This window comes from Tamandua tetradactyla, chromosome 24 (assembly GCF_023851605.1).
Source record: "Tamandua tetradactyla isolate mTamTet1 chromosome 24, mTamTet1.pri, whole genome shotgun sequence".
NCBI classification, from domain to species: Eukaryota; Metazoa; Chordata; class Mammalia; order Pilosa; family Myrmecophagidae; genus Tamandua; species Tamandua tetradactyla.
Window position 1 is genome coordinate 38391851 of NC_135350.1, and position 27367 is coordinate 38419217.

Sequence of the window (27367 nt, forward strand, 5' to 3'; positions counted from 1 at the left end):
TCTCACCACTGTACTCATTTCACGCCTGATTTCCCTCTCACTCTTGGAGATTCGGCTTGACTATCATCTCATAACGGCCTCACTTAGTAACCCAATCTAAAGTTAATCCCCCATTATTTCTTTATCTGCACCTTTTCTATTTCCTTCTGTGACATGATTTATTAATTTATATTTGTTTATTAGTTTCCCCCTTTTCCGTCCCACTAGACTATCCATCTGGGTCGGGATTGTATCTCCAGTGCCTAGCACTGTGCCTAACACATAAAAGGTCCTCCATAAATACAGAAATGTTTATCGAATGAATGAACCGACATTCCCAAGGGACCACAAGATGCCTGTTAAAACAGGAAAAACGGTGCAGCCTTGTAAACTTTTCAAAACATAGCAGGAACCAGGTGACTTTCAGCTCTATGCTCAGGCAAGGTCCTGGCATTCCTTTCTCGGCTTCCTAGTAGTCACAACTACCGCGCTCCCTCCCTGTCCGTAGCGACACACCTCTTTCGTCGAGGTGCTGGCGAAGTACCAGGGCTCGCGGCCCCACCCGCCGCGGAGGCGCCCCTCATTGGCCCGCGCACCTAGCCCTCCAGTGGGCGGAGCGCTACCGGGAGCCGCATCTGGCCAAAGTCGACGTCGCTCGTCAGTGAGCCGCCAGAAGCCTGCCAAATCAAATTGCAGTTGCGGGGAGGCTCGTTCCTGTCAGCATCTGTGAGTGGCTGAGACAGATGGCCGGCGTGCTGCCTGGCCAAGCGCCGATTGGCAGCAGCTGCTGTCAGTCAATGGGAACAGACTTCCCCCTCTCTATCTGGCCAACTGCGGGGAAAAATTTTCGAGAATTTCCTGCAGACGAGGCAGTGGTGGCCGTTCCACCTGCTTGCTCCGGAGATCAGAAACGTCGGAGAAGGCGATTTTGTTGACTGACCAAGAACGTCCCTCCCCTGCCCTCCGTTAGTTGATAAAAAAAAAAAAAATTGAGGAACATAAGCATCACGAGGTAAGAGTCTAGAGAGTACAATTCATTTCTTTTTGTTAACCGTTTATAATGTCTTTTATTGGCGAGGTCGCATCCCACCGTCCTCGGTCCCGGAATAAGGAGGGAACGGGGAAATTGCTCGCCAGGAAAGGAAAGGGGACCTGTAGGCTTAATTTCCCTAGAAATTGTCCGCGTCCCGCGTTCATTCTGTGTTCTCAGTGCGCTGCCTTCCCGTTGGAGCTGGAGAGCAAGCAGGTCGGGGTGGGGCCCACCTAGTGGCGCGGCGGGGTAGCGGGCGGTGCCTGCCGAGACTGCGCGCGGGGGAACTTGACCTCTGTGGCGGCGCGAGCCGGCAGGTAGGGTGAGCGGGGGTGGGAGAGAAGGTGGCCGCCTGGGGTGTGGGTGGAGCCGGGATGGGGCGTGTCCCGGGCCGCAGCGAGGGAGGGAGGTGGGGGGAGGCCGGAGGCAGGGTGTCCCAGACCGGAGGGAAGGAAGGAGGATGGAAGCGAAGCAGGAGGTGTCCTCCCCTCTCTTCGCCTGCGTTTCCCCGCAGCGAGGCCCCCCAGGTGCCCTGCCCAAAGCCAGAGGAGGAGAGGATGCTGCGGGGAGGAGCGCCGCGTCGCCACCGCAGCTGCGGTCCGGGAGAGGGAGACGTGGCGATTGCCGGAATCTGTACGCCTAGAGGGAGGTTGGGAGGCGGGGACTCGATGGTGGAGAGTGGTGGGGGCGCCGAGCGGTCTGCTGTGCAGTGCGCAGCGCTGGCACTGGGGCGTTCGTAACTGATATCACGCTTGCCACTCATCTGTCACAGCCTGCGAACCGAGCCCAGGATCCAGAATTCTCAACTGTGCGCTTTCCAGGGGATCGGTTTAGAGAAAGATGCCGGGCCCTGGGTGGTTTGGGTCTGAGGAGTTGTATTTTGCTTTTCCGGGAGAGCGCTGTTAATCTCAAGGCCTTGTCACTGGCGATGTCTTTTTTAGCAGCCGCTTTCACTAAATTAAGAAAATTCCAAGAGGTGACAAAGACGAAGCTCCGGATGGAAATAGCCTGGGAATTGGTAGCCTCTAAAGCTCCAGGGGCTTTCTAAGCGTCAAACCGGAAATGTGCAGCAAGGTCTGAGGTCTTTGCACTTCTCAACCACTGCAGAGAAAATGATGAAGTTTTCTGGTGGCTTCAGAACGAGTAAAGTGACAGGTGTTAATGGTCTTGAAAAATAGCCGTGGCATCGTGGGTATTCTAGCGATGCTGTTGTGGAAGAAGAGCAAAGCTTGTGAGTGTAAATGTGTATTTCAGTGTGTGTCTGTGTGTATAGAAATTGGAAAAGAATAGATGCTTCCCTGTGCAATAAAATCCCTCAGTATAATTTTTGAGTAGTGAGTTCATGCTAATGATTTTTTACTTGCAATCTTAGTCACTTTTTACCAACCATCAACGCAGGTCTCCCTTGACTGTTTTAAAGGGTAGCTATATAATTATTATGCATACTTTTCACGGCTCTAATGTCCTTTATTCATACTAGTAAACTATTCACGTCAGAGAAAACTCTTCCACATCACAGCTAAGGCTGAGTCCCTTGGGATTTTTATTGTTTTTTTTTTTTTTCCCCCTCTTAGGTAGAACAGTGCATTTTCTATCCCTACCTCCCAGCAGGGGGCTGGTAGAGAAGATACTGGGGTTCAAACTTACTGAAATAGATTTTGGGAGTTTCTGTAACATTTAAAAAAATTTGTTTTTTTTAATGCATGGGTAAGTATTGGTAATTGAACCCAGGTTTCCAACATGGCAGGGGAGAACTCTGCCTGCTGAGCCACTGTGACCCGCCCCTTAACATTTTAATTTATTGACATGCAATGGTTTTGTTTGTTTTTTAAATAGGTCAGTAAAGCAGTATTTGTGAAGTTCATTTACGGATATTTGGTGTAAAAATTTTAGAAATGACCTCGTTTTTCCATTGTGGAAGTTACTGTAATGGTATCTGACTGCCACTTTATAATGGGCAGTATGAATACTTTCTTAACATCATATGCTGGAAGTTTCAGTAGTATGTGCTTAAAATTATAACAGTAAACTGCCCTTTCGTTTATTGACAATATTTAGAACGTATAGATTCTGTGTGTTTGTGTATAAATATGCACACACAAACTTTTAAAAAAATTATGTGGTTAAAGTAAATTGTGATCCTATACATTTTTGTTTGAAGGGAAAAGGAAATTTGGAAGACATTTATTCTATGTGGAAGATTGTCCATTTTTTCCTTTTAGTATATGACTGTCAGTATTTTTCAGTTTCATTGTAGCAATAATGAAAGGCAAACTCACTAGGAATGAGGCAGGATAAAGAGTTCAGGCAAAGGCTTTATTTTAGGGAGAAACAGAGCAGCCCCCGGCAGCGTTTCAAGAAACGACTATGCTGAGGTAGCAGGGGATAGGGATTTTACGGTTTGAGGGTGGGGGTGGGGGTGGAGGCAAGGGTTAGTTAAATTTCTATAGTCGAGCTTTCAGAATTAGGGAGTTAAGTTAGGAGTTGGCGGTGCTTACTGGTTAAGTTAAAATTTAAGCGCTGCCTGAAGCATGCAGGATTGTAACCGTCTCTGCGGGAAGGTGGAGGTTGAGTAATGGGGGTTATTATAACAGGGCAGTTGCTAGAGAGTGAAAAGGCTCAGGCTAGGGTAGGGGGCAGTTTGAAATATTTGCCAGAGGTAGGTCATGGGGGAAAGAGGTCCTGTTCTCCAGGCTTAACAAACCTGTGTTGTATGGCTAGGATTCTAATCTAGTTATTTGTCTTGACTTTATTTAGCGTGATGTTCTAGTTTCCCAGCTGCCAAAATGCCATATCTCAGAAACTGAATGGCTTTTAAAAAGGGGAATTTATTAAGTTTCAAGTTTATGGTTCTAGAGTTGTGAAATTGTCCAAATTAAAGCAAGGCTATAGAAATGTCCAATCTAAGGCATCCTGGGAAATATAACTTTGGTTTAAGAAGGCTGATGATGTTCAGGGTTTCTCTTGGAACTGGAAAGGCACGTGGCAAGCATGGTGCCATCTACTAGCTTTCTCTCCAGACTTCTAGTTTCATGAAGCTCACCCAGGGTGTTTTCCTTCTTCATCTCCAAACGTTTCTGGCTGGGTGGACTTTTGTGGTTCCCATGGTTCTGAAGCTTTTTCCAAAATGTTTCCTCTTTTAAAGGATTCCAGTAAACTCAAGAAGATCCACCTTGAATGGGTGGAGTCACATCTAATCAAAGGTTAATACCCGCAACTGGTGTGCCACATCTCTGTGGAGATAATTTAATCAAGCTTCCAATCTACAGTGCTGAATAAGGATTAAAAGAAACACTGCCTGCACACGATGGATCAGGATCAAAATATGGCCTTTCTAGGGTACATAATTCTTTCAAACCAGTACACATGGTCTTGAAAATGTATTTTTACTAGGAGTACATGATGTGCTCATGTGCTCTTAGATTTTAACTGGTGCTCTGACTTTTTTTTTAAACGCTTTTTATTGTTAAATATAACAAATTTACAATGAAAGAAAAAAAGCAATGATTTTCCAAGTATACTTTAGTAAGTAGATACAGAACAGATTTCAGAGTTTGTTATGAGTTACCATTCCACTATTTCAGATTTTTCCTTCTAGTTGCTCCAAAACACTGGAGGCTAGAAGAAATATTTTTTTCTTTTTTTGTGAAAAATAGCATACATACTAAAAAGCAATGAATTTCAAAGCACATCAAAATAATTAGTTGTAGAGCAGATTTCAGATTATAATTACACAATTTTAGGTTTTTACTTCTAGCTGCACTAAGGTACTGGAGACTAAAAGAAATATCAATATAATGATTCAGTAATAATATCCATTTGTTAAACCCTACCTTCTCTGTATAAAACTCCACCATCTTTCATCTTTCTTTATGGGTATTTGGGCTATGCCCATTCTAGTTTTCTCATGTTGGAAAATATGGGGTAAGGGGATGGAACTAGTTGATGTTCTGGGGAGGCTGGCCTCTGCATTTCAGGACTTTGTTGGTTCAGGGACCCATCTGGAGGTTGTAGGTTTCTGGAAAGTTACCCTACTGCGTGGAACCTTTGTAGAATCTTATATAATGCCCTAGGTATTCTTTAAGATTGGCAAAATTGGTTTTGCTTGGGTTTTGGCATGCTCTGACATATTTTTGTATCTTCAAATGGCTTTCAAAATTATTTCTGCCCTTTAACTCTTTGGGATGATTTTGACTTCCAAAGATTGACTATAAATGTTAACATGATTTATAAAAATAAGCTAACCTTGGGTGGCCCATGGTGACTCAGCAGGCAGAGGTTTCACCTGCCATGCTGGAGACCCAGGTTTAATTCCTGGTGCCTGGCCATGCAAAAAAATAAAAAAATAACAATAATAATAAGCTAACCTTATTAGATAATAATAATAAGCTAACCTTATTAGAACTTGTTTAAAGTAGTTGCATGACTACAAAGTGGACTAAGGCTGAATATGGCTGTATGCTTTCATACAAAAGCAGAAAGAGTAGTATTTTACTAATCTTTGGTGCACTTTAATATGAATTTTTTTCTGATAAACAGATTCATTTAAATATGTTTTTATTTTTTATTTACAACATATTTAATTAAAGTCTTTTTCTACATGGTATAAAGGTACTTTGTAAATTATCTCCATCAATAATTTAAAATACTTTTCTTATTTGTTATAGTTTGAAATTTCACCACAGGTAATTGCCAATATTTCACATATTTGCTATTGTTGTGGAATAAAATGTAATCTTCAGTCAAAAGCAAATGAACAAGTATCTCAGTTTTTGGAATGGAATGTGTTATTCACTTTAAGCTTGACTGAGCAGTTCACTTAATAACTAGAGACTGTTTCCCCTCCCCTACCCCAGATATCATCATAAAACGATGTGAATTTCAATCTTTTAAACTTGATCTTAGTCAAAAACCAAAAAGGGATGGTCTCCTAAGTCTTTTTATGATACACAAATTGTTCATAATTGTTTATGGGGCCATTTTTATCCTAATTTCTCTGAGTCAAGGCCAATAGGTCTTTTATTTCTTACATATCTAACTAAGGATGTTTTTTAGACTCTGCTCCTTTCCTTCCACTGTTTTACCCACTGAAAGGAATAATGTCCCTTCCATTCACAGACCAGTTTCCAAAAGTTCAATTGAAAATGATTGTTTGAAATCTGTAATGCATTTTCTCATAGAGGCATTCAACTGGGCTTTTGTGTGTGTGTTTGTGTCCTTGTGGAGGATACATTTTTTCAAGTTCACTTTTTATTATGAAATAATTAGAACACACAATTGAGACTATAACACCAGTATACCCTTCACAAGCATCAAATCTTAATTTTATGTCATCTTTTCAAGTTGGCTTTCAATTCTAATATAACCAAATCACTGTGGAGAGGAGAGTACAAGGGTAGTTCAGTGGTAGAATTCTCACCTGCCATGCAGGAGACCTGGTTCGATCCCTGGCCCATTCACTTCCCAAACAAACAAATAAAAAAATCAACAAAAATAGACAAAAAATTCAACAAATGGTGCTGCAATAACGGGATACTCACATGGAAAAAGAATGAAATGTGACCCCGCCACACAGCATACAAAAAGAAAAAAAACCTCGGGAGATGTAATTATACTTAGAAGGTTATTTGTATGGGAAACTGCCAGAAACGGATCCCTCCCTGCAGGGCTTTAGGATTTCCCCTGATAACACCTTGTGGTGCCAGAAGACGCTTTAGGATTGAGTTTGGGGACAGAATCCAGAAGTGGGAGTTCAGGGGCATACAGAGTCGTGTCTCTTGCTTGAAGCTTTGCAGTAGTTTCAGAGAAGTATAAGTTCCAGTGCTATCTTGGGGTTGTTGGCCATGGAGGGAAGTGTGGGTGGGCTGTGGGTGGGCTGCTGGGGTTGGAGAACGATGGAATCGCAGTGAAGGGCTTGTAAATCAGGACTGCTTGTCACAAAGGCAGTTTCCTGTGATAAGACAACCTTCCCAAAGCTCGTGGGTCCACTACAAAAAGAAGCATCAGAACTCACTTATCTCTTTGCTTATGGAGATGTTTGCATGAACCACATGTGTTTAACCATATAATAGAATATGTACAGACTTGATAAAAGTTGAGAGATCTTAAAGCAAAGAAACAACTTAGATCCTAGATTCTGTTTTGGTAAAATTTGGACACTTTTTGGGCACAGAACTATTATTAATCAATTATTTTTTCTTCTCTTAGTTCTAGCTCTTGTAAAAGACTTTGTTGTTACTGTTAATATTTGCCCCAACCTTTTCTTCAGATAGAGTAAAAGGAGGCAAGAAAATTTATTTACCCTGGTATTCTGTATTTTTTCTATTGAAAATGTGGCCTGCTGGGGAGATGAATCTCACCCCAGACTTACTAAATAAAAATCTGCTTTTTAATAAAACCCTGGGCTCATCATCTGCACAGTTTGAGAAACCCTGATCTATCATATTGAACACTGCCAGATTTTTATGAAATTTAAACAGTGTAAATGGGATAGGTAAGTTAATTCGTGTATGATCCAGTATTCTTAGAAGTTGGGTGCTGTACTGTGGCTAAACATATTTTCTGTTATATCCTTTAAGGCCTTCAATTTTGGTAATATCTAATGATTTATCAGGTATATTAAAAATTACAAGTCACTGTCTTTTTTCTACTCAGTTGCATCATCTTTCTTGAAGACATTCCATTATCCCTTGCATTGACATTTCCCTGGTTACTGAGGCCTTTGGAACTGAGTTATGTCAACAGCTGCCTTAATTACTTTGGTTAGAAGTGGTGGGAACCAGGTGAGAAGGAGAGTGCTGTTAAGCTCACGCTTGCTACAAGAAGATAGGCGGGTGACATCCGCATTCTACAGCTCCACTTCTGAGCCCAAGTGTTCTCGGTTTGACCCAGACGGCAGTGGGCGTCCAGCCACCTGGGACAGTTTTGGAATCTGGGACAACCGTATTGATGAGCCAATTCTTCTACCACCCAGCATTAAGTATGGCAAGCCAATTCCCAAAATCAGCTTGGAAAATGTGGGGTGTGCCTCACAGATTGGCAAACGAAAAGAGAATGAAGATCGGTTTGACTTGGCTCAGTTAACAGATGAGGTCCTGTACTTTGCGGTGTATGATGGACATGGCGGACCTGCTGCTGCAGATTTCTGTCACACCCACATGGAGAAATGCATTGTGTATGTACAATGACTTTCATTCTTGACTTTGCAGTTTGCCTTATGCTTCTTGTTATCCTTCACCTTTGGCTGGGATTTCCAGTGTAAACGTAGTCGTTTGATTAATTTCATACTACCATTTCTTGAATAAGCGGTAACTTAAAGATGCCTCTTATTCAGCTAATTACTGATGATTAAAGAAAAGCTGCTTTAACTAGCATCAGCTGTTTCAGAATTGTATTTTAACAACTCCATTGGTGAAAGCATTGACCAGAATCTACAGCACTTGATTTGTGAGCTTTCAAGTGAATTAACATAAGATGAACAAGACAATGTATGTATCAGTACATGGCATATAATAAGTGCTTCAGTAAATGGTAATTATTATTTTAAGTGGTACAAATAGCTTCAGATACTTTTTGAAAATAGCTTTGGATCATTGCCATTAGTGTGGGAAAATACATTTAATGCAGGAGTTTGGGAACACTTTAAATAGTTTATTACTCCAGTTATTACTGATGTGTTTTTGAAGCATCATACCATAACAGAATTAAAAGATAAGAAACAACGTGTCAGAGTTATGAATAGGAGACTGTTTCTGGTCTTTCCTGTATATAGTTAGTCATATGGTTCATTGAGTGATTTATGCATATTCTTCCTCGTTCCAAAGAAGAACTCAGTAGGTTAATTTAATATTAAGAAACTCCCAACCCCGAAGGGTTGTCAAAATGAGGATTAATTCTTTAAGGACAAACTGTTGGACATTTATTTTTGAGCCTTTATTTTTTAAAAATTTTTAAAAATTTTTTTTATTTTTGAGCCTTTATAGGCTTATCACAGTGCCTGATAATTTACTGGATGAAACTTGTTATTAACCAGTGGACCCGAAGCTTCTGAAAGGAAAGTCTTATTGGTGGATTGTATGGAATAACCCTACTACATTGAGTGTCTAGGAGGAAGATGAGAAACCCATTGTAAAATGATTGGGGCCTCTTTTTTTCTTCCTTATAAAGGGAATTGCTTCCTAAGGAGAAGAACTTGGAAACTCTGTTGTCCATGGCTTTTCTAGAAATAGATAAAGCTTTTGCGAAGCATGCTCACCTGTCTGCTGATGGTATGTAAAACAATCTCATTCCTTAATATTCTGAATGGCTGGTAAGAGAGGAAATAGTTTAAGCCCTTTGGGGGTGGGAATTTTAATGTATGCTTAATTGTGAGGATGCTTATTTAGAAAATGATTTTTTATAATGAGTGAGTTTGAATGCTTTCTGAAATGCAAACTGATGTCAAGTAGCTCACTTTTAGATGAAGTATATCGGAGAATTTCTCAGAAAGAGAAACTCCAAAACTATTGTTCTTCATTTAAAGTAGTTTACTTGGATACTGAATTTTGCTATTAAAAGGATTTAAAAATTTTTAATCCATCTTATTGCTTGTTTTAGTGGACAAGATGTCCATACTAGGAGATAGGTTTGTTTTGTTTTGTTTTTGAGGTGGATTTTTTTGTTTGTTTTGTTTTGTTTTGTTTACTAGTAGATGGACTGGATGAGCAAGTGCTGAAATAAATTACAAGATTATCAGATCTGATAAGACAGTAATTGGCCAGAAAAGAAGAAAATTGGACAAGGGCTAATATGCACTTATTTGCATAATTTGAAGGGAAATATGTTTTATCCCTCTTCTTTTTTTTAAGTTTAGAAATTTTTTTAAAACCTAACAACATACAGACATGAAAATTCTTACCATATGATCATTCCATTCTTGGTATATAATCAATAATTCACAATATCGTCACATAGTTGTATATTCATCACCGTGATTGTTTAGAACATTTGCATCAATCCAGAAAAAGAAATAAAAAGAAAAAATCTCATACGTACCATACTCTTTACCCCTCCCTCTCATTGACTGCTAGTATTTCCATCTACCCAGTATATTTTAGCCTTTGTTTCCCTGGTTTTTTCCTATACCTTTATCACTCCCTTTCATTGATCACTAGCATTTCGATCTACTAAATTTATTTTAACATTTGTTCCCCCTATTTTTCTCATCTGCCCATACCGTAGATAAAAGGAACATCAGACACAAGGTTTTCACAATCACACAGTCAAACATTGCGAAAGCTATATCATTATCCAATCATCTTCAAGAAACATGGCTACTGGAACACAGCTCTACATTTTCAGGCAGTTCCCACCAGCCTCTCCAATATATCTTAACTAAAAAGATGATATCTATATAATGCGTAAGAATAACCTCCAGGAAAACCTCTCGACTCTGTTTGAAATCTCTCAGTGATTGACACTTTGTCTCATTTCTCTCTTCCCCTTTTTGGTCTAGAAGGTTTTCACAATCCCTTGACGCTGAGTCCCAGCTCATTCTAGGATTTCTGTCCCACGTTGCCAGGAAGGTTTACACCCCTGGGAGTCATGTCCCGCGTAGAAAATATCCCTCTACTTTAAAGAGTTTGATCTTGCAGCTTTCTTATGGTAACTAGTGATGTTTCTATTTTTATTTGTTAAGCACAAGAGTATGGCAGCTGAATTTTAAAATTTTATGTACTATATGCTCTTACATTTTGAAAGTAAAATGTTTCTGGTTTTGACTAAATTTATGGAAACCACTTCAGGAGAACATAGCTAATGTTTTCTGGTTAGCTTGCCCCAAAGTCTTTTCTCATAAAGTTAGTCTTTGATATCTTCTCCAGCGATTATATGAATTTATACATATAGACCTCATATCTGATTTGAAAATGAATGATGTGTTAATTAGAATTTGTGTTTGGTTTAAACTTTTCTTTAAAGCAGGTCAAAAATGCCATTTTCACAATTTTCTAGGGATAGGGATGGAAGTCCTTCCCATTTCACAAATGAGTCATGGTCAATGGCAGAGTTAGGGATTTTGCTGGCACCCTATGTGGCCTCTCTCACTAGCATATTTAATTATGTAGAGTGGAGAAGGTGGCTGTGGGATGGGCTATCTTTACCATCTTAAGAGGTTTTTCATTTTCTTTTTTGAAAACCTTTCCATCACACTCCTCAGAAAAGCATTACAGATGACTCTCCCTTTGCTCAGGGACTTATTTTCTAGTTTATAGATAATTCAGGTTCATTATCTCTTCTCCTTTATTCCTTTGGGCTTTTTTCTTTCCAATTCAACAAAGATAATAGGGATTGTGAGAGGGTGAATTTTATTTATAAGATTAAGCTCTTGCCTCTAAGGGGTGAAACATTGGAAGGGGAAGTTGAAATGCTTCCTGATAGTTTTATTTTTATAAGCCTCTGAATTTCAATATGCCATCCATAACCTGATGTCTCTGAGTTTGCTGTATTTCACACGCCAAGGCTTATATGCTTATAAGGGCAGTGGCATACCCCCAGCCAGTCTATAAACAGCTACAGCTTGCTGTAAAATTTCTAGAATAGAAAGTTCAAGTTTGTCAGGGGCATGTGACCAACAATCAAAAATATTAACCTGTTATTTCAGAGTAGAGTCAGTCCTTTTGAAAAAAAGAAACTAATGGATTTAGATGTTTAAAGCAGTCCATGGTAGATTTAGTGTCAAATAAAAGAGGACGGCTTTATTTGTTAAATATATTAAAGGGAATTTTGAATTTAAGGAGAAAATTTATTTAACTAGCTTACCTTAAAAGAAACTTTCTAAAGATGCCTTTTTTTATGTAGCCAGACAATTGTACAAAGAAATTAATCATAAGAAATTAATTTATTTCTAATAATAAATTAAAATGTTTTTAATTGAATTCTTTTAGCATATACTTTGAATTAGTGGTCCCAGAACTTTTATAAGATGTTTTTAAATTTATTTTTTACCTAATGGTTATTTGTTTGCAAGTATAATGGAGCAAGACAGAATGATGTTTGGTACGCTACTAAAGTAAAAAGGTCTGTTATAAGATTGTTGTTTATAAATCTTGTATATGTGTTTTTACTAGTTAAATAGCCTGCCATTTCTTTAAATTAGTGTTTTGAGAACAATTTAAACTTTATTCTTAATAAGTTGTCAAGGCTTTCAAGGATGGCAAAATTGCCTTTTGATACCTGGGGCCTATTTTTTTCAAGTATATTAAAGCTATTAAAGACTGAATTCTAAATGCTTTTTAACTTTGCTGTTTTGGATTTTAAAAAAACCTTACACCATTTTAGATTTTTTTAAGGTTATTCACATTAAAAAAAATTTCTATATTTAATAAGAACTGAAGCAGTATCAGTATTATAAGAGTGGATAATCTCTTTAACATAACAATAAGTAGAACCAATCTGACTAAACAAAATTGTGAAGCAAGTGCAGTTTGCTTTGCCAGTTTCTTTGATCCTTTTTAGCATCAGTCCCCATTTCCCTCTTATTGAACCCCTTCCTATGAGCAACTTGAGGGTAGGGGACATGCCTTATTCATTTTTGAATTTCTGGTGTTCAACAACCTGCATGGAAATCACAAAGGTATTCGATAATTATTTGTACTGAACTGATCTCCACTGCCTACTCTTTTCACTATAGTTATTGTAGTTTATTTCTTAATCATGTTATAGCTGAGTTAACCAAATTATTTATATAATTATGAGTTTTATTGACTTCTCACTCCTGGGTAGATTTGAATTTTAAGTAGCAGAAACCTGAAAAGGGTTTAATTAAACTCTAGGAATCAATCACTGATGGTAAAATTTCATTTATAACTCAAAGAAGGGTCCTTCAGTCACACTGTATGAGCTTTCTTAAGAGAAATAACAAAATGAAAATATAACATTCTCATCATTTCAGGACATTAGTTCCAGAGTTCTCACAGCTGCATAAAGTACTCCAAATTATTCCATTAGCATTTAAAATATTAGTCTTTCTGTTTAAACTGAGGATTATTTGAAGAGAATAAAATCAGAATGTCACTTATCAAGAAACAGCAAGAATAAGGTTACCTTGGTCCTAAGAAATTGCCAGCTATCTTGACTGATTTGTTGTTAGTGTGTTTGAAATTTGCTGTTATTTGTGAATAGCTAATTTCATCATCTTTGAATTTTTAAAATTCAATTTACACCAGCAACAAGTATTTTTACAATTTGTGAAACCAGCTAGTAAATTCAAATGCTTTCCCATTGATTAGGCCATTGTTAAAGAACAATGAAAGTCACTTAAAACAAACCGCATGGTAGAAAATTTATATCATAATCCTGTTATCCTATAAACTTTTAAAAATGTTTTTGGATTGCTTAAACTTTGAAAGCTACAAAGCTGTCCAAGAAACAAAAGAATCAAAAAGAGAAGACTTGTTCTGACCTTCAGAGAGGGAGGCACTGATGGCACATTATGAGTTTTATCGGAAACATGTTCTTCATATCATGTGACTTTTTATGGGGATTGAAACTACAAAATAACCAGTTTCACAAATGCATCATTTTTGAATACGCTTCTCATGCTGGAAATAACCAAAAGGAAATAATAATAAGGACAGCATTTGTAGAGATATTCTTATTGTTCTGTTACTGCTTCAGGTCATTAATTTGATCTTTGTGTTCATGAGTCAAACATATCTAGAACACCCATTGTAATAATGTTCAAAATGTGTTGGATTTTACATATTTTTATTACAAAAATTGAATAATTACTAAGGGTTGTTATACTTTTAAAAGTACAGATTTACTCTTTATGTTCCCATTTGAAATTTTAATCAGTTTTCTTTTGATGTGTGGACCTGCAACACAGGGGGAAAGAGAGAGCTGCTGAGAAATATCCATTTTAAGAATGATAAAAGAAACATTTAGAGCTTGACTAGCCTTTATTTAAACAATAAATTTAAATAAATCATTCTAATTGAAAAATGCCTCCTAGATACTAAATCCCTGTATTAAACACCATTAACAAATGTGTTATTCCTTTTATCTGATATTAGGAGGTGCTTTGATTCCTTCTTGGTATATAATTAAATCCCAGTGATTTGGTGGTATACTGTAGTTCAAATCCTGTCTATTATATTCTGCTCATCAGGTATGACTTTTTCAGTGCTATAACTACAAATGTTCCCTTTTGTTACTGGGACAGCTCTGATACTTTACAGAAAAATTCATTATGCTGTTTTTGCAACTCAATAAAGATACTGATTTTCTCTAAGTGAGCGTGTGTATATGAGTGTGTGTGTATGTAGCTGTGTGCCTGAGTTTTGGTATAAATGCATGTGTATATGGTTTTCTCCAACTTTGGGAAACCACAAAACTGAGAAAGAAACGTTACTTACTCTATGATGAAAAAAATAAACTCAACTACAAAATACCATCAACTTGAGAAAGTTAAGTTTGGAATCCTTGGTTTGGCATCTCCTGAAATATTAGTGTCATTTGATAGTGAAATTTTCACCAAAATAAAAACCCTTCCCCTTATTTTGCAGCTCTTTCTCTGTCCTCCCCTGTGTTGCAGGTTTGTAATGTATGAGCACAATTCCTGGGTGAATTTCCTATTTGCCTCTGTGCGTGTTATTTGTGGCAGAGAACTGTGCCTGGTCAGCAGCTCTAGACCTGGAGCCCGTGGACACTATATGCTGGGCTTCAGTGGAAAGAGAGATCTGCTTAATTTTGTCTCAGGTGAAGGAGTCCAGCGGTTCCTAGCCTGGACTACTGGAAGGTTCCCACATCCTCTTTGTCCCATTAGTTGAGATGACTTGCAGTAGAAATTGTCCAGTGAGTGTTAAGAACTTATTGAAAGATGTCTTAGTTTTAAAGTTTTGTTGTGAGGGCAAAAAAGTGAGAATTTTTACTTCTATGTTAAATGTTAAATGAAAATAAATGCTGATTTGATATTTATATTCTTAGAAAGATGCTTAGCTAACTCTATCAAAAGTTAGTTTTAAAAGCTTTCCCACAAGTCCTGGGATTTTGGAACTGTGAAGTTCAGGTGGTAAAAACTCAAGATCTTTTAATTTCGTAGGTGGCAGAGCCATGACTTAAAAGCCTAAACAGCTAACCTTGGATTCTCATTTTTGAAATATAAGCTTTGGGATGTAGCCAATTAAAAAAATTTTCTTTTAAGTTGCTGGTAGTACTTAGTTTAAGTCACTGGCGGATGTACAGGCAGCATCTGCGCAAAGGCCTGTATTATCTTGTCTGATCTTTTAAGTTATTTGAAACTATAATGGTGGTTAAATTCTAAGCAGTCTATTGTATGGGGTTCCAACTCAAATGAACTATTTTAGTTGATAATTTAAGTTGGATAAAAGTAAACATTAGTACAATAAAAAAACAAACAAACAAACAAAAAAGTAAACATTAGTAAACTAAATATTATTGACAGATTTGTTCTATACCGTAATAAATATAAAATATACTTTAGCATTGGAGAAATGTTACTTTGGCACAACAGTTCCAAAATCAAGAGGTAAATGGGAAAATTAGTACAGCTGTAAATTCTGTTCGTCCATGAAGTATATTTAGCATGTATATAAAAGATTAAGAAAGGTTTATTCATGTTTTCCCATTTTACTTTTCTGATTAAAGCAGGCATTTTAGTATATTAACTGGAAAAACATATATATTTCTCTCCAGAAATGAATTACTGGTGAATTTTTAAAATTTTTAAAAGTATCTTTTGAAAAAATTGAAAAAAAAATATATATATATAAATATTTGGAAAGATTGAGTCCCAGTCAGCAAATCAATAACACTTCATTTTTCTTATAAAAAAAAAACCAAAACCAAAAACAAACCTTTGAAGTCAAAATTACCTTTGGAGGATCACTTGAATATTTTATTTAGATACTTGAAAGAATTAACGATGATACTAGAGACAATACCTGCTTTAAATGTTATCTTTTTCAATTTGCTTTACTTTTCTAGCCTATAATTTCAGTATTCTCACTTTTGGCAAGGCTCTATGCACCTTCAAAATTTTTAACAAGTAGTTTAGGACAGATACTGTCAGAATGAATCAAAGGAAGACACAAAAGTACAGTTTGACTTGGTTGGAGGAAATAGTGGAGCCCCTCAAACCCAGTAACATTTAATTTTATTTATTATTAGCCCAGAGAAAATTGGCATTCCTAGAATGCCCTTGGCCCAGGCAGGATCACAGGAATAGAACCCGGCAGTACTGTATTGCATATGGATAAAGACTGATAGTATTTAGAGTCTTCCTTAGCTAGGAGTGTTAACTGCACTGAGCTTATGGAAAACTAGGATGCCTTTCATTGCCTGTCTCCCGGATTTTCTACTAGCATAATGATAACAGTAATTTTAGTTTATAGCTGGGAGGATAAAGATAAACTGAAAGGAATGTAAGTCTTTAACCATTTTAGGAATTTCTTGTGAACATTTGTAAAATGTAAACAGTTGTATAAGGGAAAAAAGTAGAATATAGTACTTGAAAATAAATGAGATACCCTTTAAAGCCTGTTAACTGATGATACTTTCATGGCATAGGAGTAAGAAATGGAAAAGAAAGCCTTTGAGTCTATGTATTATAGAAAAGTCTCTTTGACTAAGAGGATTTAGCAGTCCTGCCATATATTGGCCAATCTAAGTTTTAATACTTTTAATCATGACACCTGATGGGCACCCAAAGGTGTCATCGTAGTTATAAGTTTGCAGCTTTACTTAATATAAATAGCTAGAGATAATGGAAGACATATTTGATGCATTGTTTACCAAACTAGGTTAGTTTCTAAAACAAACTTCTTTTGTTTGCATAGAGCCTTGTTACTGATTTAAGAACTTTCTCTGCATGATCTTAATACTTCATTTGCGCTTTATTTGTAAAGCTCTAGTTAAATTAGAATGATACATTTCTGCATTAGTTTACCATGACTGTATTTTATCTTGTAATGTAAATTATGCATCCAATCACTCACAGTTGCTAACTAGTATTCTTTTTCATAATATTTGTAGCAACCCTGCTGACCTCAGGGACTACTGCAACAGTAGCACTATTGCGAGATGGTATTGAACTGGTTGTAGCCAGTGTTGGGGACAGCCGAGCTATTTTGTGTAGAAAAGGAAAACCCGTGAAGCTGACCATTGACCATACACCTGAAAGGAAAGATGAAAAAGAAAGGTACTACCTCTCCTGATCAGTCATTCTATGTGGATAATGTTTACAGTTAATGATGTTACATTACAGTTATTACATTAACTGTAATTAACATTACAGTTAATGATGTTTAATCATTAAAAAATGATTTTGCACTTTTAAACTGGTTTCATACTTAAGTTTAACAGTGACTTTGTTTTATGCATATCACATCTTTTCTTTCTCCCTCTCTCTCTTTTTTTTTTTTTTTTAACTTTTTCTTGACCAGGATCAAGAAATGTGGTGGTTTTCTAGCTTGGAATAGTTTGGGTCAGCCTCATGTAAATGGCAGACTTGCGATGACAAGGAGTATTGGAGATTTGGACCTTAAAACCAGTGGTGTGATAGCAGAACCTGAGACAAAGAGGATTAAGGTAAGAAAGGACTTGCAAACACATGCTTCACATGCAAAGATTACATGCAGGATTGTGTCCCACCAGAGGCTTTTCTTGAAAGCATCAGTTGAAGCCAAAAGGATTTATGGAAAGATTGATAAACTTTTTCGATAATATAGCATACTATTTTCCTGACCTAAGAAACGATGAGGTCCCTGTTTGTTTTGATAGAATGCCTCTGCTGCCCTTCCTACCTTTACCTGGTCATCTAGTGTCACCTCTTCTTGGAAGCTGTCCCTGAATTCCCTTCTCCACCAAGCAAAATTGCTACCCTGCCTCTATTTCTGTGTCATCCTTTGTATTTCACTAATCAGTACCCCCATCATTGTTCTAAACTGCCCCCAGCACACACCCAGTTGGTGAGTGTCACTTTCTTCTTTGAAACCCACCCCACCCCCCCACTTCTAGCTAACTGTAGGACCTGGCACAGTATAGTGCAGGCTTTCAATGATGGCGGCAAACATTCGTTAATTGAATGATTTCATGTCATATAAATATCCACTGAGACTTATTTTATCTAATAAATACTTGCATAGGCATTACTATGTACCAGGCTCTGTTCGAAATTGATCCTACCCCCATTTCACAGAGAAAACAAATCCAAGATCAACTTACCTCTGTTCACCTTGCCAAAGAATAGAGTCAGGATTCAAACCCATTCAGAGTCAGTGCTCATAACCACTATACCCTGCAGTCCCTGCATTTGGCTGTCTGGCTTCCTCTGTTGTCCTGTTTCTAAGTAAATACCAGGTTTATCCTGAGTGGTTGGTACTAATTGTTCCTTCTTTTGCCCTAAATATGGGCTTTCCCTTTTCACTCCATTTGCCCAACAGAATTAATTGAGTTATTCAAAGAATGTGTAGCCATGCTAGTTGGATTTTCCTAGTTTCTTACACAGATAAAAATCTTTGAATTATTAAGATGATTCTAGAGCAGAGTCTACTTTATAATCATATTTTCTGTTTTAGTTTCCTGGCTGATAAAAAAAATGCCATGAAATGGGTTGGCTTAAACAATGGGAGTTTGTTGGCTTATGGTTTTGAGGCTAGGAGAAGTCCAAAATCAAGGCAGTGTTCTCTTCCTGAAGACTATGGTATTCTGGGGCTGGTTGCAGTGATCTTTGGTCCTTAGCTTTTTTATAACAAAGCGGTGCATATGGCGACCTCTCTAGGCTTCTCTTATGGTTCCTTAACTTTCTCATTCTAGTTGCTCCTTGTGGCTTTCTCTCAGTCTGGATTTCATTCTGCTTATAAAAGACTCTGTTAATAGGGATTAAGATTCGTCCCTGTTCAACTGGGCCACACCTTAAGTGAAGTAACCTCATCAAAAGATCCTATTTATAATGGGTTAAGATCAACAACATGTTTTTCTGGGATATGTATCTCCAAGTCACATAAATGCATTTGATTCTGATTGTAGCTACATCATGCTGATGACAGCTTCCTGGTGCTCACTACAGATGGAATTAACTTCATGGTAAATAGTCAAGAGATTTGTAACTTTGTCAATCAGTGCCATGATCCCAATGAGGCAGCCCATGCAGTGACTGAACAGGTAACGCAACAGAGTTTTTCCTGCTTTGCTACTAGAAAAGACCCTAGAAAGGAGGAAAGTAAAGGGCAATCCCTGTCCTGTCCCTGTGCAACCTGGAGTGCCCACCGTAGTTTGAGATTCCTTTGAACTCTTGCATTTCAACTTCAATATTTGTTTAATGTTTTTTGTTTTGAAATACAACATATGTACAAAAAAGCAATAAATTTACAAGTACATTTTAACGAGTAGTTATAGAACAGATTTTAAAGTTTGGTATGGGTTACAGTGCCACGATTTTTCATATTTTCTTCTAGCTGCTCCAGAACACTGGAGACCAACAGAAATATCAATATAATAATTCAGCAGTTGTACTCGTTTGTTAAATCCTATCTTCTCTGTTATGCTTCTCTTTTCTTTGTGAAAAATACCATACAAAAAAGGCAATAAATTTCAAAGTACATCGCAGCAATTAGTTGTAGAGCAGATTTTGAAGTTTGGTATGGGTTACAATTCCACAATTCTAGATTTTTACTTCTGGTTGCTCCAAGATACTGGAGACTAAAAGAAATACAGTTTAGTGATTCAGCAATCATATTCATTTGTTGGACCCTACCTTCTCTGTATAACTTCACCATCACCTTTGATATTTCTCTCCTACTCTTTAAGGCTATGACCATTCTAAATTTTTCATGTTGGAACGGGCTGTCAATAATATGGAGTAGGGAGATGGAACTATCTGATGTTCTAAAGAGGCTGCGCCCTCTGTGTTTCAGAACTTATCTTGTCCCGGGACCCATCTGGAAGTTGTAGGTTTCTGGAAAGTTACCCTAGTGCATGGAACCTTTGTAGAATCTTATATATTGCCCTAGGTATTCTTTAGGATTGCAGGAATGGTTTTGATTGAAGCTTGTGTAAGAGTGACCTCCAGCCACTGATACCATATTTGTTACACTCTTTTCCTGCTTTTGGTCAGGGTAGCATTGTTGATCCCATGATGCCAGGGCCAGGCTCATCCCTGGTCGTCATCTCCCATGACACCAGGGAGACTTTCAACCCTGTATGTCATATCTCATATAGGGGGGAGGGCCATGGTTTCACTTGCAGTTTAGCTTCAGTATTATAGTGAATTTTACATTTGACGACACAATATTTCCATTACATTTTTTAACATTTCCTTCAAAGAGTTAAGTAAAATCAGTATGCCGAGGAAATTGCTTTATTTATTTTATGACTTTGTATACACCTTGAAACAATACAAATAACAATAGTAACCACTAATATGTCACTGTGTGTCAGGCACTATTCTATGCTAACTCATAATTGTCCCAATAATCCTATGAGTTCAGAGTTATTATTATTCACTTTCACAGGTAAGGAAAACTGAGTTACAGAAACCAGAAGTTAAGTAACTTACCTAAGATCACAAAACTGTTAAGTTGTAGAACTGGTTTTCAAACACAGAGAGTCTGGCTCCTGAATCCAACCACTTGACCTTTAAACTAGTATTTACTACAAGTAAATATTCAGTTTAAGGAACACCTCAAGATTTTCTCATTTAAAAAAATAAGTATGTGAAACAAAAAATGCAAAAGTGTATGTGGGCTTTGTCCCTCACGAGAGACCGTGCAGGCCTCAGGGTTATTTGGACAATTTAAATGAAAATATGAATATCAGACCTAGTTGTAAAATTTGTATCAACAGTATGAATGACAAAATTAAGAAAGAAGAATTGAAGAGATCCCTATATGCCCTGTTTTCTCAGTTTGGTCATGTGGTAAATATTGTAGCTTTAGAGACTGTCAAGATGAAGGGGCAGCCTTCGTTACATTTAAGCAACTGGGCTCATCCACAAATGCTTTGAGACAGTTACAAGGGTTTCCATTTTATGGTAAACCAATGCAAATCCAGTATGCAAAAACAGATTCTGATATAATATCTAAAATGCATGGCATGTTTGCTGACAAAGAAAAGGAAAAAGCCAAAACTGGAACAGATTGCAACAACTGCAAATAAAAAGCCAGGCCTGGGAATACCAGATTCAACTAAGGCCCAAGGAATTACACCACCAAATCCTCAGGTTCCTGATAATCCTCCAAACTATATTTTATTCCTTAATAACTTATCAGAAGAGACTAATAAGATTATGTTATTTATCCATGCTGTTTAGTCAGTTCCCTGGTTTTAAGGAAGTCCGTTTGGTACCTGGAAGACATGACATTGCCTTTGTTGAATTTGAAAATGACAGTCAGGCTGCTGCTGCCAGGGATGCATTACAAGGATTTAAGATCTCATCATCCCATGCATGAAGATCACCTACACCAAAGAATAACATTTGGGATAGTCTTCTTTAAAGGACTTGGTGTCATTTATAGTGTTTGTTTTGACAACATTTTGGCCAGGTCATTTTCAATGGTTGCAAACAGGACATAGTGAAAGCAAAATTTTTGTGAAGGACTTAAAAATTATCCAGTCTTTCTTTAGCCTTAGTGAACTGTGGAATACAAAGGCCTTAATTTTGTACAGTAAACCTTTATTTGTATTTTATATCCTATGCTTTGTTTTATTGGCCTATTGCCCTACTGTCAAAACTGCTTATTTTAGTCTTGAGTATATCTTAAGGTATATAAGTCTATACCATAAGATGCTTTTCTAGTGCTATTTTGGAACAGCTAATGGTACAGAAACATTGAACCATTTTATTAAAAGGAAAGGAGAATGAGATCACAGAAGCTAATGATGACTGTTGTATTAACTAATGGTAAATATCATCATCGTGAATATTTAAGGAAAATGAGACGGGGCAGGATCTAAATTTGATCTTTGTATCTCTTGAAGGAATAAGCCTAGTATTTTGCTAGTAGTAGGGACTTCATGAATTGTTAAATTCTGTGTTTAATTGAATAAAGGACATTTATGAGTAAAAAAAAAAGTGTATGTGGATGGGGCTTGAAAACAAAATAATATCCAGTACAGTAAATGTAAAATTTCCTTTGTCTTGTTTAATATTCAGTTTTGGTAGATAGCCCTTTAAAACATTGTGTTGTTATAGCCATCACTAATTTTAACTTCTATACCATCATTAAGTTATAACTTAGAATCAAGGCATACATTAACTCAACAACTATTTTTGTATTTCCCAATTTTTAAATTTCAAATTCAGGAGCCAAATATAACCAAAATTTCTTCTAAGTGTCGATATTTGTAATTAAGATATAAGATCTTACTTAAAAAGCATTATTTGCTTGAAAATAGATGGGTAAACATAGTCATAATACATGAGTTATTCACTTGGTTACCATACAGTCTACATTAACCAGTGCTAAGTAGTATTCTCGTAAAGTTAAGGGAATGGGCCCAGTTCCATGGATGAACCCTTCTTCCCTAATTTAAACCACCTGTCTTGCAGATATATGTGTTCTAATTCACAGAATAGTGATGTGTGTAATGCTGCATAGTATTCCATTATTTTTATGTACTATAATTCAAGTTCTCCTAGTCGACGAATGTTCACTTTTCCATATTTTAAGGAACACTGTAATAAACATTCTTGTATCAGTTTCTTTGTACATATCTATTTCCTTGTATATTTCCTTACAATACTATTTTCTTAAGTTAAATTCTTTGAAGTAAAATTGTTAGTAAAGTAATACACTATATTCTAAAGCTTTTGATAAGTTTGCCAAATTGCCGTCCAGAAATTCTATTCCAATTCACACTTTCACTAGCAAGTGTTATAGTTTGTGTTTCTCTAAATTCTTATGTGTTCTTTTTTTGCCTATTTGATAGGTGGAAAAATAAAATGTTAGTGCTGAAATTTACAATTTTTCTTGGTTTAATAGAGTTAACCATGTTCATAATTTATTAGCTATTATTATTTCCTTTTCTGAATAGCTCTTTTCTCCTTTTGCCCATTATTCCATTGGCATGCCTTTTTTTTTTTTTTTGGTCTTTCCTTTTGGTTATAAAATTTTACTTACTGAAGCATTTTTATTGGGTGAGTTTCGGACTCATTCTGTAAAGGTCTTTTGAAACATACTTCATGTCAAATATAATCCCAAGTACTTTCAATGATGACTGTATCGTTAGTTATTTGAATTAGTTCCTAAAATTGATTTACAGTTTACCTAATGTAGGAAATTTAGTTTATGTCCATGTTTCCATTTTATAAGATTATGTCCATGTTTCCATTTTATAAGGCACATAATAAACATTCTGTAATTGTAGCTTTTTGTACATTCATTTCTGTAGGGCATTATTTTTTAGGCTAAATTCCTAGAGGCAGAATTACTAGGTAAGAGCAATTTATTGAGCCCTTACCAGGTGTTAGGTAGGCCCTATTTTAAATGCTTTACTTGTATTTCTTATTCTTGTGCTGCTTAATATTATACCTTAGGTAACTGGTATTTCTGTTTCCAGAATTGCTACATTGAAATATAGCTTACATGGTTGTTTTAGGCCATCTTTTATTCTATATGCAATGTTATAAGCCATGGGGCATTAAGGCAAGGAAGAAACCAAACCATTGTGAAATAATTGGGTTAGTAACTGTGTGAAACTAATTTGGCCTTCCCTAGGAAGGATGATTTCTCTTTGTATGGACTCTGATTTCCAGTGTTTTTCTCTTTCTTCCTGCCTAATCTTGTAGGCAATACAGTATGGTACTGAAGATAACAGTACTGCAGTAGTAGTACCTTTTGGTGCTTGGGGAAAATACAAGAACTCTGAAATCAACTTCTCATTCAGCCGAAGCTTTGCCTCCAGTGGACGATGGGCCTGATCACTTGCTGGGACTGAGATTTTATGTGCAATAGTTTTCACTGAGCACATCAGAAACTGACAAGATCAAAAATATCACCTGTATTCACATGGCTCTTTGTCTCACTCAATCAGTACACAAGTCAGTATAAACCTGATATCCTTTTACATAGTTGTTTTTCATAAATATCCATCATATTTATGTTCAACTTAACATGCTCAGTATATGGGTAATTAAATTATGAGTCTCCAAGTTGAGTGAATAATGGGATTCATGAGCAGATGAGAAGTGGTTTTGATACACTTTGGTGAGTGATAGTTTCTAGTTTTTAAGACTCTTAAGCAGATGTGGATTTTTTTTGGATTATTTTTGGTGTTTATTCATGTGGACAGGTTTTTGTCTTCATGTTCTTCAGAACTGGTCAATATTTTGACTTCTGTTCAATGTATTAACTGCAAGTGTATTTTTTAATACCTGTGCCAATGAGTAAGTATAAACACTCATTTCTCTTACCATATTTTATGTTTTGGACCACTAACTCGTAAATGTAACAGCTCAAAAGAAATTTTAAAAATACAACATTGTTAAGTTATATACATATTTATAAGCAATGTACTTGTGTATTTCAATTGTGTTACCTGGACCCTTGTCACTGATTCCTATGTTTCTGTAGGTAAGAATGCGAAGTCGATGTGGCTGTTCCTTAATCTCAGAAAAGAACGTGTGGGTTAAGAGTCCTAAGGTCAAAGCAATACAGAGTTAAATACTGAGGGTATATCAATAACTTTGTATAAAATTTCCACTTATTTCTAACTTGATGGTTTGTGTTTTGTATATAATGTGTGCATGTCACTTTTGTAGAGAGTAAGCAGGTTGGATAATTTCTTAGTAAAAATAATGTGGCATTGGCTGATATTACTATATATAACTTGAGGTTTGCTTCTCCTTTTTGTTTGTTTCTAAAACTTAGAAAAAAGACTAAGTCTAAAGCAAAAATCATTAAAGCACTCTATATATTTGTTTGCTGTGTAGCTAGGCCATGTAAAATTTACTTCCTAATTCTGCATGTAAGGTTGCTGGTAAAATGTGAATCTCTAGATGTCCATTTGGAATTGTATCTGCAGTTTATTTCTGCATACTCTGTAAATTTGTTATATGTGTGGTGCTTATGTATATGTATATTGGCGTGATATAAAAATAAAGGGAGGGTGGTGTGATGTGGCTCGTGGCAGAATTCTCACCTGCCATGCCTGAGACCCGGGTTCAATTCTTGGAGCCTGCCCATGTAAAAAATAAAAATAAAAATAAATTTTAAAAAAGGGAACAATCCTACATAGCTACTTCACCGATTAGCTTTAAATTATTGATATGTTTATTTCTAAGGACTTGACAAGCTGAGGGCTGTTTTCTTACAGTGTAGAACCAGTGGTTATTGGCAGGTAGAGAGATAGATTAAAAATGGCAGTAAAAGATCATTTGTTTGGGTAATTCACCTGGAAAACCCAGACAGAGCCAGCATGTTGAAGTTACATTACTGTATGGTAATTTGCATATGAAATAATAGGATGTGAAGAAAATATTGTGTTATGACATAGAGTTTGTTTTAGAAACAAACGAAAAAGAAACCAGGGTTTACGGGTGGTCCAATGGTAGAATGCTCTCCTGTCACACAGGAGACCTAGGTTCAATTCCTGGCCCATGTACCCCTCCAAAAAACAACAACAACAAAAAAAAACAAAACTAATGTGAAATATATCTATCTTCAACTCTCAGTTTTTAGGATTGATTTTTTTTTTCCTTTCTTTTTAAGTGTTATAAAAAGGCTTATTAGAAGAAAGAAGGCCCAACATAAGTATTCACATCTTCTCAGCTTCTCAGGGATAGAACAGAAAAGAATGAGTTTTCTTCCCTTTATCAGGAATTGTCCTTTGGAAAAAAGCACTTCAATATATATATATATTTTTTAAGGCAGTTAGGTGAAAACCTATTCATTGTCTGTGAACTGAGGAATTAAAAGTAGACTAAAGAACCTGAGAAACCTTGTTTTTCTAAGTTGGGTCTTGCAACAGAAATGTGGAAGCTATGTTTAGAATTATGGAGAATTACCAAAATACCAGACAAGTGGAAGCTCTGTAGCTCCAAATGACATTCTGAGGATGTGGGTCTAATGTTTGTTTTTAATTCTTCACATTACTCTTCTCTATTTTACTCTAAAAACTAAGGTTGGGAGTGATGTTGTCAAATTCAAAGGCCTCAGGGTCATTGATGAATTGAGGTGGATTGCCATGTTTGACATAAGAGGAATTTGTAGGACACTGATACTGGGTGGGGTGGACTTTGCTCTGGTTTTCCTGGAAACCTTAAAACCTTAAACCAAACAACCCTGACTAAAGCATAAAACATATTGTTGTTTATATTTTTCAAGCTACAATGTTGAAGTGTAATTTAAAATGTAGATTATTATAGTCCATGAAAGATAAGCATACTTGCATTAGACTTCCAAATCTATTTCTGGAAATTATGCAATTAGTAGTTTAAAAAAAGGACTGTTTTCATGGTAATTTTTTAGTTAAGGCTGTGAATTTGCCATGTGGGTACAAGTATGATGTAAATTATATTAATGTAATAAAACTAATCAATTGTATTTATGCTTGCCTTTCATTTTTGTGTAGTATATAAATCATCTAATATGTGTTGCCAGACATTATTTGCCAAAATTTATTTGGTGAAATCTTCTTTAAAGCATTGTGATTTTTCACAGGTTTAAATTCTTAAGTACCTTAGGTATTCAGAAGTATATGGAGTCCTGCTCTAAATCAACCATTCGTTACAGATCTTTTTGCTTCTTAAGTACTTCAAAGTCAATTAACCTTTCACATTTTCCTGAAAAAATCGGTTTGGAGGGATCTATATTTATTTATAAAAGATGATTTGTTATATCCCATCATGCGAACTTTTCCCAAATTCCAGCATTTAAGAGAAAAATCATTTACTTTGAAGAATTATTAGCACATAACTTGAAAAATATAAATTATATTTTCCAGACACTGCTGTTTATTCAAATTGAAATCTGATTCCTTTTTCTAGAATTTTGGCATAGAATGAGTAGTCCTGTGCTCACTCTTAAAACATTTGTTTCAGTATCAGGATGTTGGGTTTCTTTCTAAGAATGGGGACATAAATTTAATTTCATGTTAATATGATAGTGAGAAAACACTTCAAGGAGAGGTGAGGGAAATGGAGTGGTTCAGGTTTAACATTGAGAATTTATACACAAGCATGTTTAGTATTTTTATTTTTTTAGCACCTCGATGGTTCTCTATACCAATGCTTTAAAAAGTGACATGAAGTTCAGGTTGAGTTACATTTTATTATATTTATTATATTCACTTATCTGGATGACTTGAGCAGAAATTAAAACTTCCAAGATGAGCAAACAATATTGTGATGACTTGGCTGTC

General features: G+C 36.5%; 1 protein-coding gene across 2 annotated transcripts; it reads left to right on the plus strand.

Moving 5' to 3' along the window:
* Positions 1-666: 666 nt before the first annotated feature.
* Positions 667-26550, plus strand: PPM1K (protein phosphatase, Mg2+/Mn2+ dependent 1K). 2 transcript variants are annotated; one of them, XM_077142886.1, is made up of 7 exons: positions 667-991; positions 7664-8183; positions 9176-9276; positions 17042-17207; positions 17452-17596; positions 19037-19171; positions 23796-26550. In XM_077142886.1, exons 2-7 carry the CDS (start codon positions 7744-7746, stop codon positions 23925-23927), a joined length of 1119 nt encoding a protein of 372 aa, XP_076999001.1. In that variant the 5' UTR covers positions 667-991; positions 7664-7743; the 3' UTR covers positions 23928-26550. The 2 variants fall into 2 exon arrangements, with proteins under 2 accessions (XP_076999001.1, XP_076999002.1); XM_077142887.1 differs by lacking the exon at positions 667-991 and adding an exon at positions 1706-2240.
* The last annotated feature ends 817 nt before the right edge of the window (positions 26551-27367 follow it).

Excerpts from the sequence above, each read along its gene's own strand:
- PPM1K (XM_077142886.1), top strand. The coding sequence starts at position 7,744 with ATGTCAACAGCTGCCTTAATTACTTTGGTTAGAAGTGGTGGGAACCAG. Across the intron at positions 17,208-17,451 it reads AGGAAAGATGAAAAAGAAAG|GATCAAGAAATGTGGTGGTT; the intron begins GTACTACCTCTC and ends TTTCTTGACCAG. Across the intron at positions 19,172-23,795 it reads CCCATGCAGTGACTGAACAG|GCAATACAGTATGGTACTGA; the intron begins GTAACGCAACAG and ends CTAATCTTGTAG.